This window comes from Muntiacus reevesi, chromosome X, assembly GCF_963930625.1.
Source record: "Muntiacus reevesi chromosome X, mMunRee1.1, whole genome shotgun sequence".
Classification (NCBI taxonomy): Eukaryota; Metazoa; Chordata; class Mammalia; order Artiodactyla; family Cervidae; genus Muntiacus; species Muntiacus reevesi.
The window spans coordinates 60,911,463-60,927,874 of NC_089271.1; the positions used below are offsets into that span (position 1 = coordinate 60,911,463).

Below are 16,412 nucleotides of genomic sequence, written 5' to 3' on the forward strand. Positions count from 1 at the left end.
CCACATTCTTTATCTCATTTGTGACGGATCGCTCTCCATCTCTCTGGACCTGTTCTTCTATCAGTAGATGAGAGGACCAAGGGGTACTGGGAGAATCAGAGAGAAATTCAGCAGCAGGGCAGGGGAGCTACGAGCAGAAAGAACTGAAGAATCCACAAATTGTTCCTACACCCTCTTAGGGGAATCAATGACTTCGAAGTTTATCTACAGAGACTTCCCTGGTAGCTCAGGTGGTAAAGCTTTCCACCTACAGTGCAGGAGATCTGGGTTCGTTCCCTGGCTCAGGAAGATCTCCTGGAGAAGGGAATGGCAACCCACTCCAGTATTCTTGCCCATCCCCATCCCCCCACGCCCCCACACCCCCCCCCCAAAAAAAAGAGGCTAAGTTTATCTAGAAATAGTTCCTGGGGCTAAAAATTGAAAATTGATTCGTAGTAATTTGTGTCTGCAGCACTGATAGAGCTCCTAGTGTGTGAGGAGAACTGTGCTTCACACTAAGGTCAAAGAGAGCAGCCGGCGGGGGTAGGGAGCTAGAGGAGGTAAAGGGGTGAATGAGGCGTGGTTCTGACCCTTGCAGAGTCTCCCCCCACCATGTGCTATTGAAAGGAAGGTTTCCAGCCCCCTGAGCCCAATGGAGGGGAAGCAGGACAGTGAATAAACCTGTCACCCCACCTGTCCTGTTGTCTAACTAGCGTGTCTTCAGGTGGCACTGTTCCCTTCACAGGGCACAGTGGCAACTCGCATGAGTGGGTCCTGTCTACTGGTCACCAGGGAGGGCCCCACCCTCTCCTTCTGCTCGCCCCCAATCCCTTCTTGTTGCCTCTCCCCCAGGTATACTACATCAACTTCACTGACTTTGCCAGCTATGAGGTGGTGGTGGACGAGAAACCCTTCCTGCAGTGCACCCGCAGTATTGAGACAGGCAAAACCAACTACAACACTTGTTATACAGCAGGTGTCTGCCTCCTCAAAGCCCGGCAGAAGATTGCCGTGAAGATGGTACACGCTGACATCTCTATCAACATGAGCAAGCACACCACCTTCTTCGGGGCCATCAGGCTGGGCGAGGCCCCTGCATCCTAGATCCCTCCAACCTCGTTTTGCCCCTGCCCATGCCCCTACCCCAGGTTAGGGAGCTAGGACTCCCAGAACCTCTAAGTGCTGCTGTGGAATGAGGTATGTGGGTGTCACAGCCGCAGAGAAAAATTTCCCAGTGCTATTTATTCCCCAGTAATTCCAAGATGACAAGGCCAACTTGACTTTCCAGATTGACCAGGAATGAACAGGACAGTTGATGAAGCCCCAGGGTTGGCGTGAAGCAGAACCTTCCTCCTTGGCTCCCCACTGACTGCTTCTGTTGCACTAAAGTGAGGCAAGAAGTAGCAACAATACAGCCCAAACTGTGGGGCAAGCCTTTGACCTCGAAGGGTGTGTGTGGGGACAGGGGTGGGGTGGGATGGTAACATTGCAGCCTAAGGAGAGGAGCAAGGAGGAAAATGCAGGTGGTTGTTGCAGAAACCAGGGGAGAAGCCTGCCAGATGTTTTCCCAGTCTTGCTGATCTGTGTGCCAGCAGTTGGCAGGGCTTTGGGGAGAGAAGATTTGCATTTCCTTGAAGCAGTTGCAGGGCATGGCCATACACCTGCCTGTATAAGAACCAGAGGCCATGCTTGGGGCCACATGTCTTTTTACAGCTGTGTTCCAAGCTCAGAAAACTCCCCGGGTCCCTGCACAATTGTCCCTTTCCCAGCCTGGTGAGAACTCCCATTTTTTTCCTCTCCAGAGCCTACCTCTGTCTGAGACTGGTGCCTATCCCAGGACCTGTGTTTGTGTGAGTCTGAGATACTCTTTAGATTACCTGGGCACAAAGGAAGTTGTCCATGTATTAAGCAGCACAAGTATTCATCTAGTTGAGCTATGTCTGGGGGCAAAGAATTGGACTGGATGACCTCCAAAAGTGCCTTCAAATTCTAGTATCTAGGCAGCTGCCATGCTAGCCTACTAAAATTCCCAAACCCTAGACTGACCCTGGGCATCAGCAAGGCAGAGCTTTTCTATCAGACCCAGAAAGGGTAAGAGCTAGGGATGGGACAGGATTTTCTTCAAGTGTATTGCAATTCAAGTGATCATTAGCGTAGACCTTGTCTGAAAGGACAACAACTGATGCCCTACTAACCACATACCACCCCCTTTCTTCTCTCTGGCTCCAGAAAACCACAGCACAGAAGAGTCACCATAGATTCCAGTGCTGCTTCCCTGAATCCAGACTCAAGAGGAGGCAGTGTCTAGGCAATGGGCAGGCTTATGCCCTTTAGTCAGGCCCAAAGACACCTTTCCCCCACCCTCAAGCTTCCCATCGAATCATATGATAGGATCATTCAAGGGTCTTATTTCTAACTGTCTGGGCCCAGTCTGGGTGCTGGGTCTGTAGCCCAAAGCTGAGAGAGCCAGTCTTGCAGAATCTGCTACTTTTACTCCTAGAACAAATTTCCTTTTGCAGAGAGAGGGAGTAAGGTCCTTCAGGCAGCTGAAATCCACCAAGAACAACAGGTACTCATTTCCCTGCTGTGCCTTCCTTTTCCAAGAAACTATGCTGCTTGGCCCTTCAAGGATCAGAGCAAGAGGGAGTGAGCTATTCCACCATTATCTGGCTGCTAATGATAGCCTTCCCACCCCAGATGAGGCAAGCTTGAAGCATGTGTTTGACCCCAGATCCTATAAAGTGCCTTAGAAAGCCCTCAGTTAGCAGAATCTGATGAGAACCTCTCCTTAAAGTTTGTATTTTCTCTTTCTCCATTGATAATATTACCAAACCCATCATTTAGACGAGGCTCAGAGGTTGAGTGCTTTGAGCAGGATCTCACCCAACTTAAGTCATACCTGGGGCTTTCAACCAGGTCTGACTGTGAAGCTCTTCTGTTCTTCCCCAGCATTGTTTTGAATTTGGAATCCAAGAGAGAACCAATCAAAATGGTAATATGGACCCCAAATCCTTGAGGGACCTAGGGAGAAACCCAGAGAGGCTCATTTTCATTCCTTGATGGTAGTGCCTTTTCTTTTGACTGCCAAAGGCTCTGGGACAAAAGAGTAGGCCATTTCTTTGGGAAACCCCCATCAGCCTTAGAGCTTTTGTGTTCAGAAGAATCGTCTTGGTAGCATGCCCAAGCAGCAGGCCTCCAGTACCCACAGAACAGATACCCCTTGTGTTCTTTCATCCAATGAAAGAACCAACCAATGAACCAACCATTGTGCATGGAGCCCCTCCTGTGGACAAGGGCTTCCTCTGGTTACCCTTCAGACAAGTTACAGGAGCTGGTCACTTCCCACAGCTACAGAGTGACTCCTTATCTCTTTCTGCCATACCACAGAGACCTCTGTATTACCAGGATCTCTCAGGGATGCAAAGAAAACCCAAGAGAAGTCTGGATCTAAAGTCAAAAGGGTGTGAGACAAGGGAAGCAAAAGACTTCCTAATTGTGCCACTAAAGGGCATTCTGACACCAGCCCTCTTCTCCAGGTACGGAGGGGATTAGAGGGAAAATAGGATTTACACAGGACTCTTATTCATTGTGACCCTTCAAATGCAACTCTGGAGGGAGAGGGGTGATGAGGGAAGCCAGAGGTAGCCGGGGAGCTCTGTTGCTGCAAAGTTATTGAAGTCATTTACCCTTAAGAGAATGTGGAGCTAGATTCACCCCCTTGGAATTACACCAACATGGCTTTAGAAAGCTGAGGCTAGCACAGAGGATGGGATGAGGACATTTGTGAGCAAGTGGAAGACAGAGATTTGAAGGAGAATTGCATGGTGGGGGCTTTGCCAGCTGCTCCGGCTCCAACAGCCAAAGTTGGCACAAAAGGCAGCTGTTGGGGACCCCCTTCATCCATCCTGAGCCAGATTTCTTTTGATGAGCAGTAAAGGGCTAGGAACCCTGAAGGTGAACCAAGAGTTTGAGCCATGTGTGAATATGTGTGTTTTATGTAACTTCTGGTGGATGCATATATATTCAGAGAAATTAAGAACGCGAGAGGCCCTTATAAGTAATCTAGCCCAACCTACCTTCTACCCTACTCATGTATAAACTGAGGTCCAGAGAGGGAAGGCGACCTTCCTGAGGTGAGGGGCCCCAATCTCCAGACTCAGCAAGGTGAGGGAGGCACAGTCTGTGTCCCACACAGCCCCCTTCTTTCTGCAACCCACAGTTTCAAGGCTGGAAGTGCTTGGCCCCCTTCCAGAGCCTGGCCAGGTAGGGAATGCATGGCCACAGCCTTTGTCAGAATGCTTCCTTCCCCAGGGCGCTTCCCCCAGCTTCTGCCTCAGGATGGAAGCCTCCGGACAGGCCCAACTGCAGGGAGTCCTGGGGCCACCTCAGGACCCACCCCTGCCTGAAGTCTTCCCTAGGCCATGTGAGCACAAAAAAGGAACTGGATTTTTTCCTTGTAATCCATTTTAGGGTCTCTCTCCAAGTGGAGTTGGGATATGTCATTTCTTTTGTCAAAAAGCTTCCAGCTGGGACAGGGGAAGGGCTGCACGGTGAGGATGGCCTGGAGCAGGCCCAATGCTGCTTTGGGGATCAGCATCCAGTGTGAGATACTATGTATATAAACTATACATAATGTATATAAACCGGGATGTAAGTTTGTGTAAATTAATGGTTTATTCCTTGCAAATAAAGCTTTTTCCCCTTGTTCTTAAAATCAGCTTGAGTACTTCCTACCTGCTAGGTGCTTTTGGGGGGGTTGGGGCGGCTTGTGGGATCTTAGTTCCCTGACCAGGACTGAACCTGTGCCCTCAGCAGGTTCCTGAAAGCCCAGAATCCTAACCACTGGACCACCAGGGAATTCCACTACATGCTCCTTTGACACCACACATGAACTTGGGGAAGAACCAAGGCACCCATTTCAGAAGGGACAGCAGAAGCAAGGTGATCTGAGTTTCCTGTCAGAACATCCCATATCCTCTCTGTGCCCCAGCCCACATGCACCCATCCCCATCACCTGGGTCTTTTCCTGTAACTGCATGTCCAATAGGCTAGGGGTCCTGCAAAAACAAACATTTTCCTGAAGTGAAGACACAGTAGGGAGTCACCCTCAGCTTGAGACCCTGACTTCTGTAACATTATTCAGTCCTGGGCCCAAAACAGCTTGGGTAGATCCAGCCTCCAGCTCCCCATGACGTATCACTCATTTTGCAGATGAGACCAACAAAGAGTTAAAGTAGCTCCCCAAGCTCATCCAACTAGAAAGGTTACCTAAACTTTCAAACAACTGTTCATAAGATCCTACAGTGTCAACTTTCTTCTTTAAAAATTAGGAATTTCCCTGGCTGTCCAGTGGTTAAGACTCCTCACTTGCAGTGCAGGGGGCATGGGTTTGATCTCCAGTCAGAGAGAGGGTCAGTGCTGAGGGGCAAATAAATGAAAAATAAAATAGAAAAACTTGAAAAAAATAAAAATAGATTAGAATTTTTTTAATTGGATAAACTTTATTCTAAACATTGAGATGTCATGACATTTAGGGCATTGTTTGTTCAGGGTTAAGAAGTGGGCAAAATGGTTGGAGAATAATTTTGTGTAGCTCTCCAGTATACAAAGTTCAATCACATTCAGTATTATCATCCCACCAACCTTTGAAGTAAGCACTGGAGGAAATATTTGTCTCATTTTACAGATGAGGAAACAGACTCAGAGAAGACTGATTGTTTCAAGTCACAGGGTTTGAAGGTGGAGGGGCCTGAATTCAAAGTCCAGTGGATCTCAAGGCCGCCAGTCCTGGAGAAGCCTTGATGCCAGAAGATGGGGCTGCTTAATAGCTGAAGAGAAAGAGACAAGAGCAGGGATCCTAGGGAACAGGCTAGTTGGGGCACAGACAGTATCAGAGGTGGGCTTTTTATTCTGTCTCTTGTTTTTCTCAGTTCTGATGCTGAGTGGGTGCATGTGAGGGAGGTTTCAGGACACCTCTCCCCAGGGCCTTCCCTACCTTTGGGGTCATTGGGGTCATCTCCTTGTAACCCCAAGGTAAAGTCAGAGAAGAGCTGGAAAGAGAGATGAAGGAAGAAGAGGGATCCAGAAAACAGCCAAACAGGCACCCACACACACAAACCCATCACTCCAAGCACTGACCAAGTCAGGAGCAGGAGTCACACAAAAGTCCTCTTGTTCACCTGTTCCACACCTTCCAACCAGACTGAGAGGCCATGGAGGATGCCTGTCAAGTTACCACCAGCTCTTGGGCCTCTGAGAAGCCAAACTTGGTCTTGTACTGGTCAAACAGTTGGCGCAGGGCATCCACATAGATTGCGTGGTATTTAGCCACGGTCTTCTTGCTTGGGTTCTCAATCTTGGGCAGTGGTAGAGGCTTCCCAACTGCCAGGGGAGATGGAGAAGTTAAAGGAAAGAGCATCAGAGTGGCTCACTCCTCAGAATTGGCCTCCAGCCCAGGTTCTCCCCCATGCTTCCCCCCACCCTACACACATCCTGGCCAGCCTCCCTGCCTCTGAACATGGCCAGAGCCAAGGTTTAGTATTGGAACCAGATCCTGTGTCCTAGACGTGACTGCCAGCTGAAGAGACCACTTACCAATGGTGGTAATAGGCCGAGCATAGGGCAGAAAGCCCAGGGAGTTCTCAGTGAAGCCACGCCCATAGAAAGCACAAGGGTAGATGTGCACCATACTCTGGAACCACTTTTGGAAGCGATTGATGAAGCCCCCCGGGGTGAAAATGTACTGATTGTAGAGTTCTGTCTCCCCAAAAGAGTAGGCTGGAATTAGAGCCACCCTGAAGAAGAAAAGCATATTCTCTGATGGTTAGAAATGTAGGGCCCCTACCAAAAGTGAGACATGCTGACCACCAGTGCTCCCTAGGTCTCCTTGTAAGTTCCTTCAGCCCTTAACCCAGCTGGACCCAGGTCCAAGCTAAGTGGAATCAATGCGTGGTCTACCCCAGGCTGCCTGCAAGCTAAGGGAAGCGAGTCCCATTGTGTGTGTGTTAGTCGCTCTGTATGTCCAACTCTTTGTGATCCCATGGACTGTAGCCTGCCAGGCTTCCCTGTCCATGGGATTCTCCAGGCAAGAATACCGGAATGGGTTGCCATTCCCTTCTCCAGGGGATCTTCCTGACCCAGGGACCGAACCTAGGTCTCCCGTATCATAGGCAGATTCCTTACCATCTGAGCCACCAGGGACACCCCAGTGAGTCCCAGACCCTTCTGTAAACCCACATTGTCTGAGACACTGGAAGCTAGGAGCCAAGGGCCATTTCTTCTTGGTTTCTTCCCTTTCACCCACATGGGAATTTTGGCTTTCTCTGACATACAGTTGCAGCCAGTCACCTTTTTATAGAGAGACTGGTCCAGATGAGATGCTAGTCTGAGGCAGATCAGGTTCCAGGCTGGCCTGCTGGCCTTTCTTCAAAAGCAAAAATGCCTCTAGAACCTGACCCAGCCTCTACTCCACCACAGAAGCGGTTTTACCCCTCCCTCTTTAAATATCATTTCCTCAAAACCTCGTCCTCCTTCCCTGCTGGGCTTTTGGATCCCATTTCCCCAGTCTGGACCAGAAGTGTCCTTACCCATGCCGAAGGGCTGTGCGTACGAAGCCAGTGCGGCTCTTCAGGAACAGAGTGGTAGATCCAGGCAAGCCATATTTGCACTCAGCCAGACCACCAACCACCACCATCAGCATGTTGCCTGTGCCTCTACGGGTAAGCAAGAAGTCTATGGAGGATTGGCTCACAGAGCAGGCCCCTGGTGGTCAGGAAAAACCAAAAGATCATTGGTGACCTACTAAACCTCTTAACTTTCCTCCCTACTTCTAAGGTGGGAAGAACCCTCCTTAGGGAAGGGCTCTCTTAGGCAGCTGAGCCTAAGGTAGCTTTTCAGACCAGAGGGGATCACAGAGCCGGCCTTGTTCTCACCTATTCACCCAATACTTCTTTCTCAGGCAGCCATGTATTTCTTCAGCTTTCCATCCCAGGAGCCAACTCACCTACAGACATGACATATTCTCTGAGGAAAGGCACCCAGAAAAAGGCCCCCAGTGTGAGGATATAAGGAGTCATGCCAGGGAACGTCTTGGAGAAGCCTGACATCTCTGTGGCAAAGTGGCCAAACCATGAATGGGACATGACCCCATGAGGGTGGCAGGCGACGATGTAGTTGAGGCTGGGGGAGAGATCATGAGTCTTCAGAAGCTGTGGAGGAAAGTGGAGTCAAGAGAGATATAGCCAAGGAAGAGTTCCTCTCTTTTGGCCAGAGACCTAGAAAGGAAAGGGCTGCCATGTCTGGCCGTGCAGATGGGGTAACACACAACTCTGGGGAGCTTCATTCACATGGGCCTCAATGTGAATGATGCCCCCGCCCCCTGCCCTGACCCAGCTGCTGCCACAGGGAGTCAGGACTGGACCTGGGGCCCAAGTGGGGATCTGGGACTCCTCACCTTGAGTGGGAAGTAATCACAGTACTGCTTCCACAGGCACCATTGCCTCACGCAGGTAAACCGGCGGCCACCTGAAAACAAAGCTGATACAGCTGAGCTTTGTCCACCCTGTTGTCTTCTTCAGAGTCCTTTAGGGCCTGTCTCAGGGTGCCCTCACCCCTTATTGTTTCCTGCCCCCTTAAGTGACAACCAGGCTGGGAATGAACTTCAGGGCCTGTTTGGGACAGCCCTAGCTCTCTGCTGTACTAGCCGCCCCTCCCCTAGCCCACTCCAGTTCCCACCTGGGCCTCACTAGCGTCTTGAAAAGACCCCTTCCCTCACCTCCAGCCCAGACAAGGTCAGGCTGAAAGGCTGCCAGGGAACTGGCTGGAGTATAAGGAGAGAAAGAAAGAGCATGTGGCGAGTGGCAACAGCCCTTCCAGGGCCCTCACCTCTCTCAGGGGTCTTCCAGTCAAAAGTCAGCCAGGTGAGGATGAGCACAGTAATGGGCCAGTACGGCGTGAACACCACCAGGTAGAGGTTGACAGCGATCACGGTGATTACTGGAGGGAGCCCAGGCCAGAGTAAATGAATTGCAAACAGTGCCTCACACTTGCCCTCCCTCTGGGGCTATGTCTACCCCAAGGTAACAAGCACTCTCAGCCGGGCTCACATGACCCTCTTACCTCCTCACTCCAGCACATTGCCTGCATGCCCAGAGCCCCAGCATCTGCTCTAGCCTTGGGAACTTGTTTTGAGTCTAGGAGACAAGGTGTTTTCCTCCCCCACTGTGCTCCATGCAGTCAGCCCTCTCCCCCCAGGACCTGCACCAGCAGCACTCTGGGCTGCAGTCAATGGCAGGGAGCCAGTGGTGGCTCACATTGATTTGGCCACCAGAATTTAGGAGTCCTGGAGAGACAGAGCCAGGAACAGTCTTCCTCCAACTCTCCATAACATCTCTGAGAAGGTGAACAGAATGTCAGAGAAAGAGGATGATAACTAACCTTCAGCCAGGTTGGGAGCATGCAACTTGGCATGTACCAGAATATGGTATGGACCATGCTGAGCTCTAACAAAATAGGAACAATGTAGGTTAGAGTAGTTAGGACAGACTTCATGGAGGTGAGTCACAGGGAGCCATGCTCAGGATTCTTACTGGACTCATTTTTTTTAATAACTGTGAATAAGACAGGTAGAGAAAGGGGGTCAAAAGAAAGGTTAGAAAAGACATGAAGCACTCCTAATTGAACATGGCAGAATGAACACAAGTTTTATCATGACTCCTTGCTGCAGCCTCATGAAAATTATCACAAGGATGTTTTAAAAGATAGAGATTCTGCAAGGAAAAAGAATCAGAGAGATGCCAAAGGTGACTGAAAGCTATCAGCAAAATGTTTGCGTGCTGGACAGTGGGCAGAGGAGGGATTAACTGACTGAGAACAAGAAAGTTGAAATGTAGTGACTTGCAAGGGGGAGTGTCTACAAGAGTAAGCCTGTTTCCACTGGAGAATCTAGGAAAGACTCAGAATTTGGAAACACCAAGTGTTACAAAAAGCAGATGTAACAGGGCTTAATGGAAAGTCTATCAAAGAAGTAGCTAAAACCCCAGACCTCTTCTCCTTCACTATATAGCTGGGCAATGGGAGGATTATTCTCTGAAATAAAATGAACCAAAGAGACTCTAGACTCAGATACTTACACTAGACACAGATAGGATATTCTATATGCAGCCAAATTATTAATCAAGTATGAAGAGAGAATAAAGACAATTTCAGACATATAGTCAGAGAGTTTGTTTCCTACATCCCTTTCTCAGGAAACTACTGGAGGATGTGCTCCACAAAAATGAGGGAGTAAAGCAAGACAGAGGATAGCATGGGAGCCAGGTAAAAAGAAATCCAGCAAAGGAAGGAAGTGAGCAGGGCCAGGAATAGAGTGAGGAGAGCGTGGCACCTAGGGCACAAAATTCAAGGAGACATTCACTCTCGGAGTCAGGCAAATACTGACCCAACACTTGCACAGTGCTGAGAATGAACACCTTCTTAGATTGTGCACCCAGGGTGCCTCACCGGCCCTGGAGGTGACAGTGGTGCATGAGACTGGACTGTAACAGGAGACTGCTGGGCTCCACCAGCGAGGTCCTCAAGGAAATAAAAAATGGTGGTGGTGGTATGACAAAACCCACTGTAAAATTAAAAAAAAAAAAACAATAAAAACACAACAACAACAAAAAAAATGGTGGTGGTGAAGGAGAGGAGACATGTAGATTCCTGACGTGTTTGTGGAGAGTTTGGGGATGAATTATTGATAACTGATAGATAACTAAGAGATAACTAAAATTTTAAATGAGGCAATTAACCCAATCAAAAAATGTGCAGGATATCAGACATTTCTCCAAAGAAGACATACAGATGGCCAAAAAACACATGAAAAGATGTTTAATATCACTAATTATTAGAGAAATACAAATCAAAACTACAGTGAAGTATCATCTCACACCAGTCAGAATGGCCATCATCAAAAAATCTATGAACAATAAATACTAGAAAGGATGTGGAGAAAAAGGAACTCTTTTGCACTGTTGGTGGGAAAGTAAATTGGTGCAACCACTATGGAGAGTATTATGGAGGCTCCTTAAAAAACTAAAAGTAGAACTTCCATATGATCCAGCAATCCTACTCCTGGGCATACATCTGAAGAAACACATGGTCTGAAAGGTTACATGCACCTCAGTGTTCATTGCAGCACTGTTTGCAATAGCCAAGACATGGAAGCAACCTAAATGTCCGTTGACAGAGGAATGGAGAACAACAGTGTGGTACATATATAGAATGGAATAGTACTGAGTCATAAAAAGAATGAAATGAGTTTGCATTCCCACCAACAGTGTAAGAGGGTTCCCTTTTCTCCACACCCTCTCCAGCTGAAATGTTGTGAAGTAATTGGCCTCCAACTAATAAAATAAAATTAAAAAAAAAAAAAAAAGAAAAAAAAAAAAAAAAAAAGAATGAAATGATACCATTTGTAATAACATGGAAGGACCTAGAGATTATCATACTGAGTGAAGTAAGTCACGCAAAGACAAATACCATATGACATCACTCATATGCAAAACCTAAGTTTTAAAAACTGATATAGATCAATTTATTTACAAGGCGGACTCACAGACTTCAAAAACAAACGTGGTGATCAAAGGAGAAATATGGATGAGGGGAATGGATAGATTAGGACCTTGGGATTAATATATACACTATTATATATAAAATAGATAACCAACAAGGATCTACTGAATACCACATGGAACTCTACTCAATATTCTGTAATAGCCTATATATGCAAATGAATCTGAAAAAGAATGAATATATGTATATGTATAACTGAATCACTTTGCTGTACACTTGAAACTAAACATAGTAAATCATCTATACTCCAACAAACTTTTTAAATAAAAAATAAAGGTAAAAAAATAAAATGAAGCAATTATGAATTCCAGAGAAAACAAGAAGTTGCACAAGAAAAGAACTATAATCATAGTGCACTAAATAGCTCAACTATGGAGAAGATTTACTAGTCATAGTTCGGGGTTTAAGTAGAACAACCTGGGTGGGGGAAAAGGCATATATTGAACTGAAATCTAATGTTCCATATTAGGAAATCAGTGATATTGCCTAAAATTGCTACATTGGAAAATAGTAATATTTAGAAATTTTAAATAGTAAAGTTTAGACATATGGAGGTAAATACCAGGAAAAAAGAGCTAACAAATTTGAGAATAGCAGCCTCTAGGGAACATATCTAAGTGTGGAGCAAAGGCCAGCACTTTCAGGTTTTGATGTACTTCTTACAAAACTAATTGACTTTCTCAAGAAATAAAAAGAGGCATGGGTCTAGTCCAGAAGAGATTTGTTTCTTTTAGGCTTTGCTTGAACCCAGACAGTGTTGGGGATATCTTGGGAGGCAGTGCAGCTTCAGGTGGTGACACAAATCCTGCCCCTTAGCATGAGTATGACCACAAACAAGACTTTGAGCTTCACACTGGCCAAGTGGGGCTAGCAACACCAGCTTCCACCTTATCTTCCTCACAGACTTCGTGTGATGGTCTTGTCTCAAGGTCATCAGGGTCCAAATGGATATGATTCCATTGCAGATTTCATCTGGGAAAGCTTCGAGGGACAAATACTGGAACCATCACCTCCTGGGAGCCCAGACCCAACACTCTTCTATCTGTCCCAGGCTAACTCTCCATATAGCCCAAAGTCAAGCTCTAATTAAGACCCCTCTGGGAAACCTCTCTCTGTCTTCACTCTGCTTTCACCCACTCTCCTCCTCTGCTCCACCTGCTCCTTCTCTAGCTCACACGGATCCCTGAACCCTCAGTCTCGCCTCCTCCCTTTCTCTCTCCCACATCTTCTGATCATCAAGTCCTATGAACTCTACTCCAATTTCTTGAGTCCCTCTTCTCCCCTTCACAATTATGACTGGTCTGGGCCAAATCACCACAATCTCTGACCTGAATTAGAGTGAGTCTCTTCCTATAATCAGTTTGGTACCCAAAGCTGTAATGATCTCTCAAAACTACCAATCTGATGCCGTTGCCTTGTGTCCAACCCAGTCCTGGCTCCCATGGCCTTCAGGAAGAAGTTCAAACAATTCCATGATTGACAAACCCTGCACAATCTGTCTCCTGCCTCTTTTGCCAGTCTCCTTTGTCTTCCCTCTCCCGCTCTTTCATCCTTTCATTCAATATATATTGAGCATCAGTTCTGCAGCTCTTACCCCCTCATCCTACTTAACCAATGGGCAGCTTCTTGAATGCTTTACACTCTCCCCTCATCTCAGCAATTGCCCACTCTCTTCCCTGAACACTCTTCCTTCTTCATCTATCTCTTACATGTCCTCTAAGAGTCAACTCAAATTTAATATAAAAATGGACAAAAGTCATGAATGAGCCGTTAACAGAGAGACAGATGCTAATTGCTAATAAATACATAAGAATACTTTATAATTAACAAAGTTGAAAATAAGGCTCATTGTTGTTTACACCTGTCACTCTGGTGGTGGCAGGAAGGAGTGTGCACGAGGCCTGTTCCCTTTCCTCCTCACTCAGTGGTCATCTCTGAAGCCACATTTTTCAGCATCACAGTTTTGAGGTGTCTCCATCAGCCTGAACATTTGTATCCACAGAGAGCAGAGACTCCCACCAACCTGTGTTTGGTGTTTAACATAAACAGGAAATAATCATTTGTTGAGTTAAGCCACTGAGATTTCCACATTAGTTGGTTACCATAGCATACATGGGCCAGTCCAATTATTCCACTCTCACATGCTCATTTTACAAATGAAGAAAATAAGACTCAGAGAGGATCGATAAACTGCTCAAGGAGTACAGATAGTAAGGAGTAGAGCTGTGATTCAAAAACAGGGAGTCTGACTCAGAGACTAAGTTTTGCACATCCCTGTTTTTTTGCCTCTTGGCTATATGTGTGTGTGTACAGGCATGATGGTGGTGGTGGTTTAATCACTAAGTCATGTCTGACTTGCAATCCCATGGACTGCAGCCTACCAGACTCCTTTGTTCATGGGATTTCCCAGGCAAGAACACTGGAGTGGGTTGCCATTTCCTTCTCCAGGGTATCTTCCTGACCCAGGGATCAAACCCAAGTCTCCTGCATTGCAGGCAGTCTCCTGCCTTTCAGGTGGATTCTTTACAGACTGAGCCAGCAGGAAAGCCCTATACACACACACACACACACACACACACACACACACACACACACACACACATATACACACACACACATGTATATCCATAATTTCTGGCTGTGTACTTAGTCACTCAGCCGTGCCTGACTCTTTGCGACCCCATGGACTGTAGCCCAGTAGGCTCCTCTGTATGAGGATTCTCCAAGCAAGAATACTGGAGTGGGTTGCCATGCCCTCCTCCAGGGAATATTCCCAACCCAGGGATTGAATCCAGGTCTCCCGCACTGCAGGTGAATTCTTTAGAAACTGAACATCAGGGAAGCCCCAGTTTCTGGCTACATACACACAAACTGTTAACAGTGGTTACCTCTAAGGAGTAACATCCTGGACTAGACTGAGAAAGGGGAGCTACCAGCCTAGAGGTTCCATCCTCTAGCCTGGCCTGGGCTGTCCATACTGGTCATACTTCTTCCCCTAATATAGTGTCAGCTCCTAGGCCATGGGAACACGGTTGCAGTGAGGGGAGTGGGTGGTAACGAGGCAAGTCTGTGGAGATAGGACAAGAACTCAAGAAAGGGGACTCAGCCCTTCCTGAGGAAACGGCCCCAAGGACTGCGTCACATGGAAGGAGATTGAAAGGCCCAACTGGGGCCCTGGTCCTCAATAAGAGGTCATTTGGAGCGGACTTTTCTCCACTTTCAGTCAGGAATTTGTACATACACTGAAGGCCTAGCTTCCTCCTTCCTCTCTGGCCTAACATGTACACTACAGCCATGTCCATATCCAGCCTCCAAATCAGCAGTAAATTAGGAGATGCAGGCGGTAGGGACAGGAGCTCATAGGCCAGAATCAGGCCCTTGTGGACTCAGGCACAAGCCAGCTCCTCCATTTTCTAGGTGTCCGATCTTGGATGGACCATTCAGATGGCATGTACCTCAGCTCCTTTATCTGTACCATGGAGATGATTAGCCATGTTAGGTGCTTAGAACAGTGCCTGGTGTGGGGGTAGAAAGCGCAATCATTATGTGTATGTGTAGCTATTAGTATGTATTATTATGCACAATAATAGCTTCTGCCTTATAAGGCTGGCAGGAGGCTAAAATGAAACCATAGGTATGAAAATGCCTGGCACTAAGTAAGTAGCTGGTACATATAAATTCCTTTCTCCTGGCCTCTTCTAGCTCCAATTGCCCATCATTCCTAGGTTAACACTGCTTTTTTTTTCCTCTTAGCATTAAGGGGTCCTGGTACTCACCCCAGGTAGGCCTCTGAGCTCCCCAGTCCCTGTTCTTTAGCCCACTCTCCCTATTGACCAGCAAGCCCCAAGCTCCCAAGGCCCACCTGCATTCTTCCTTCTCAGATATCTTCCAAGTAGGGGCATTTAGTTCATCCCCTTGCTTCTAGCCAATACTCACCCAAACCACTTAAAAATGAGAATTTTGTTCCAGGTCCCCTTTCCATAGGGATGGTTTGCATCAGCACCTATAGCACCATGGCCAGCAACTAAGTAACTTCCACAAAGAATTTGTAGGGTGGGTAGAGTGAAAAATGAATGGATAAATGGATTAATTCTTTCAGACAAGAGATTTTCAGAGCTCCCTCTGCCACCAAGACAACTGTCTTGCTCCGATGGTCTGCTCAGGTCCCTGAGGTCATAGCTAAGCCCATTTCCTTGGCAGGCCTCAGTGGAACTGCTCCCCATCTTTCCCAAACATGCCTTCCAGGACCCAATGATGACTCAGGAGGGCTCACCACACACAACAGCCACAAGTGTGGCTCACACACATGTGCACACACATTCCTGCACAAGCGTGCACCCAGACCCACATGCACACTCGCAGATCCCACAAGGACTGTGTCCAAGCATGTCAAGCTGGAGGCCGGGGTGGCCAACTGTCCTTATTCACCTGAGACAACCCTGGTTTCAGCATCCAGAGTCCCGCTAAAACCTATAACCTCTCAGTCCCAGGCAAACCAGGACATCTGGTCACCCTGCCAAAGGTTGAAGACTCACCGATAACAAAGGCACTAAGGGCCCACTGGAAAATAGCAAAGACCTCCAGGGAGATCTTGAGGTCCTTCTTGGAGGGCAAAACCATTTTGCCCAGGGTCCCTGTGACTCCAGGTAAGTGCTGTTCGGCTGTCCAGCCCCGATTGCTCAGGGACCAGTGGCGTTTCCTCCCTTTGTGCTTTATTTTTCAGTCCCTGCCTAGTCTCCACCCCCTACCCCCACCACAGGACCGAAAGACATCAAACTGCCTCTGCTTGTCCAGTTCCTTCCAGCCATCTACCCACCTGT

At 47.6% G+C, this 16,412-nt stretch overlaps 2 protein-coding genes across 5 annotated transcripts in view; one reads left to right on the forward strand and one right to left on the reverse strand.

Moving 5' to 3' along the window:
* EDA (ectodysplasin A) overlaps positions 1-1,434 on the forward strand; it is a 349,218-nt gene extending 347,784 nt beyond the window's left edge. For all 4 annotated transcript variants that reach the window (XM_065915720.1, XM_065915721.1, XM_065915723.1 and 1 more), the window contains exon 8: positions 832-1,434. In XM_065915720.1, the coding sequence (XP_065771792.1) occupies positions 832-1,083 (252 nt within the window). In that variant the 3' untranslated portion in view covers positions 1,084-1,434. The remainder of the gene's footprint in view (positions 1-831) is intronic.
* On the reverse strand, positions 1,129-16,212 carry AWAT2 (acyl-CoA wax alcohol acyltransferase 2). The gene is made up of 9 exons (XM_065916739.1): positions 16,128-16,212; positions 8,863-8,973; positions 8,432-8,502; positions 7,982-8,186; positions 7,566-7,740; positions 6,574-6,773; positions 6,215-6,360; positions 2,863-3,000; positions 1,129-1,362 (listed from the first exon to the last, which is right to left on the reverse strand). The coding sequence occupies exons 1-9, from the start codon at positions 16,210-16,212 to the stop codon at positions 1,129-1,131; spliced, it is 1,365 nt and encodes a 454-aa protein (XP_065772811.1).
* Between the last annotated feature and the right edge of the window lie 200 nt (positions 16,213-16,412).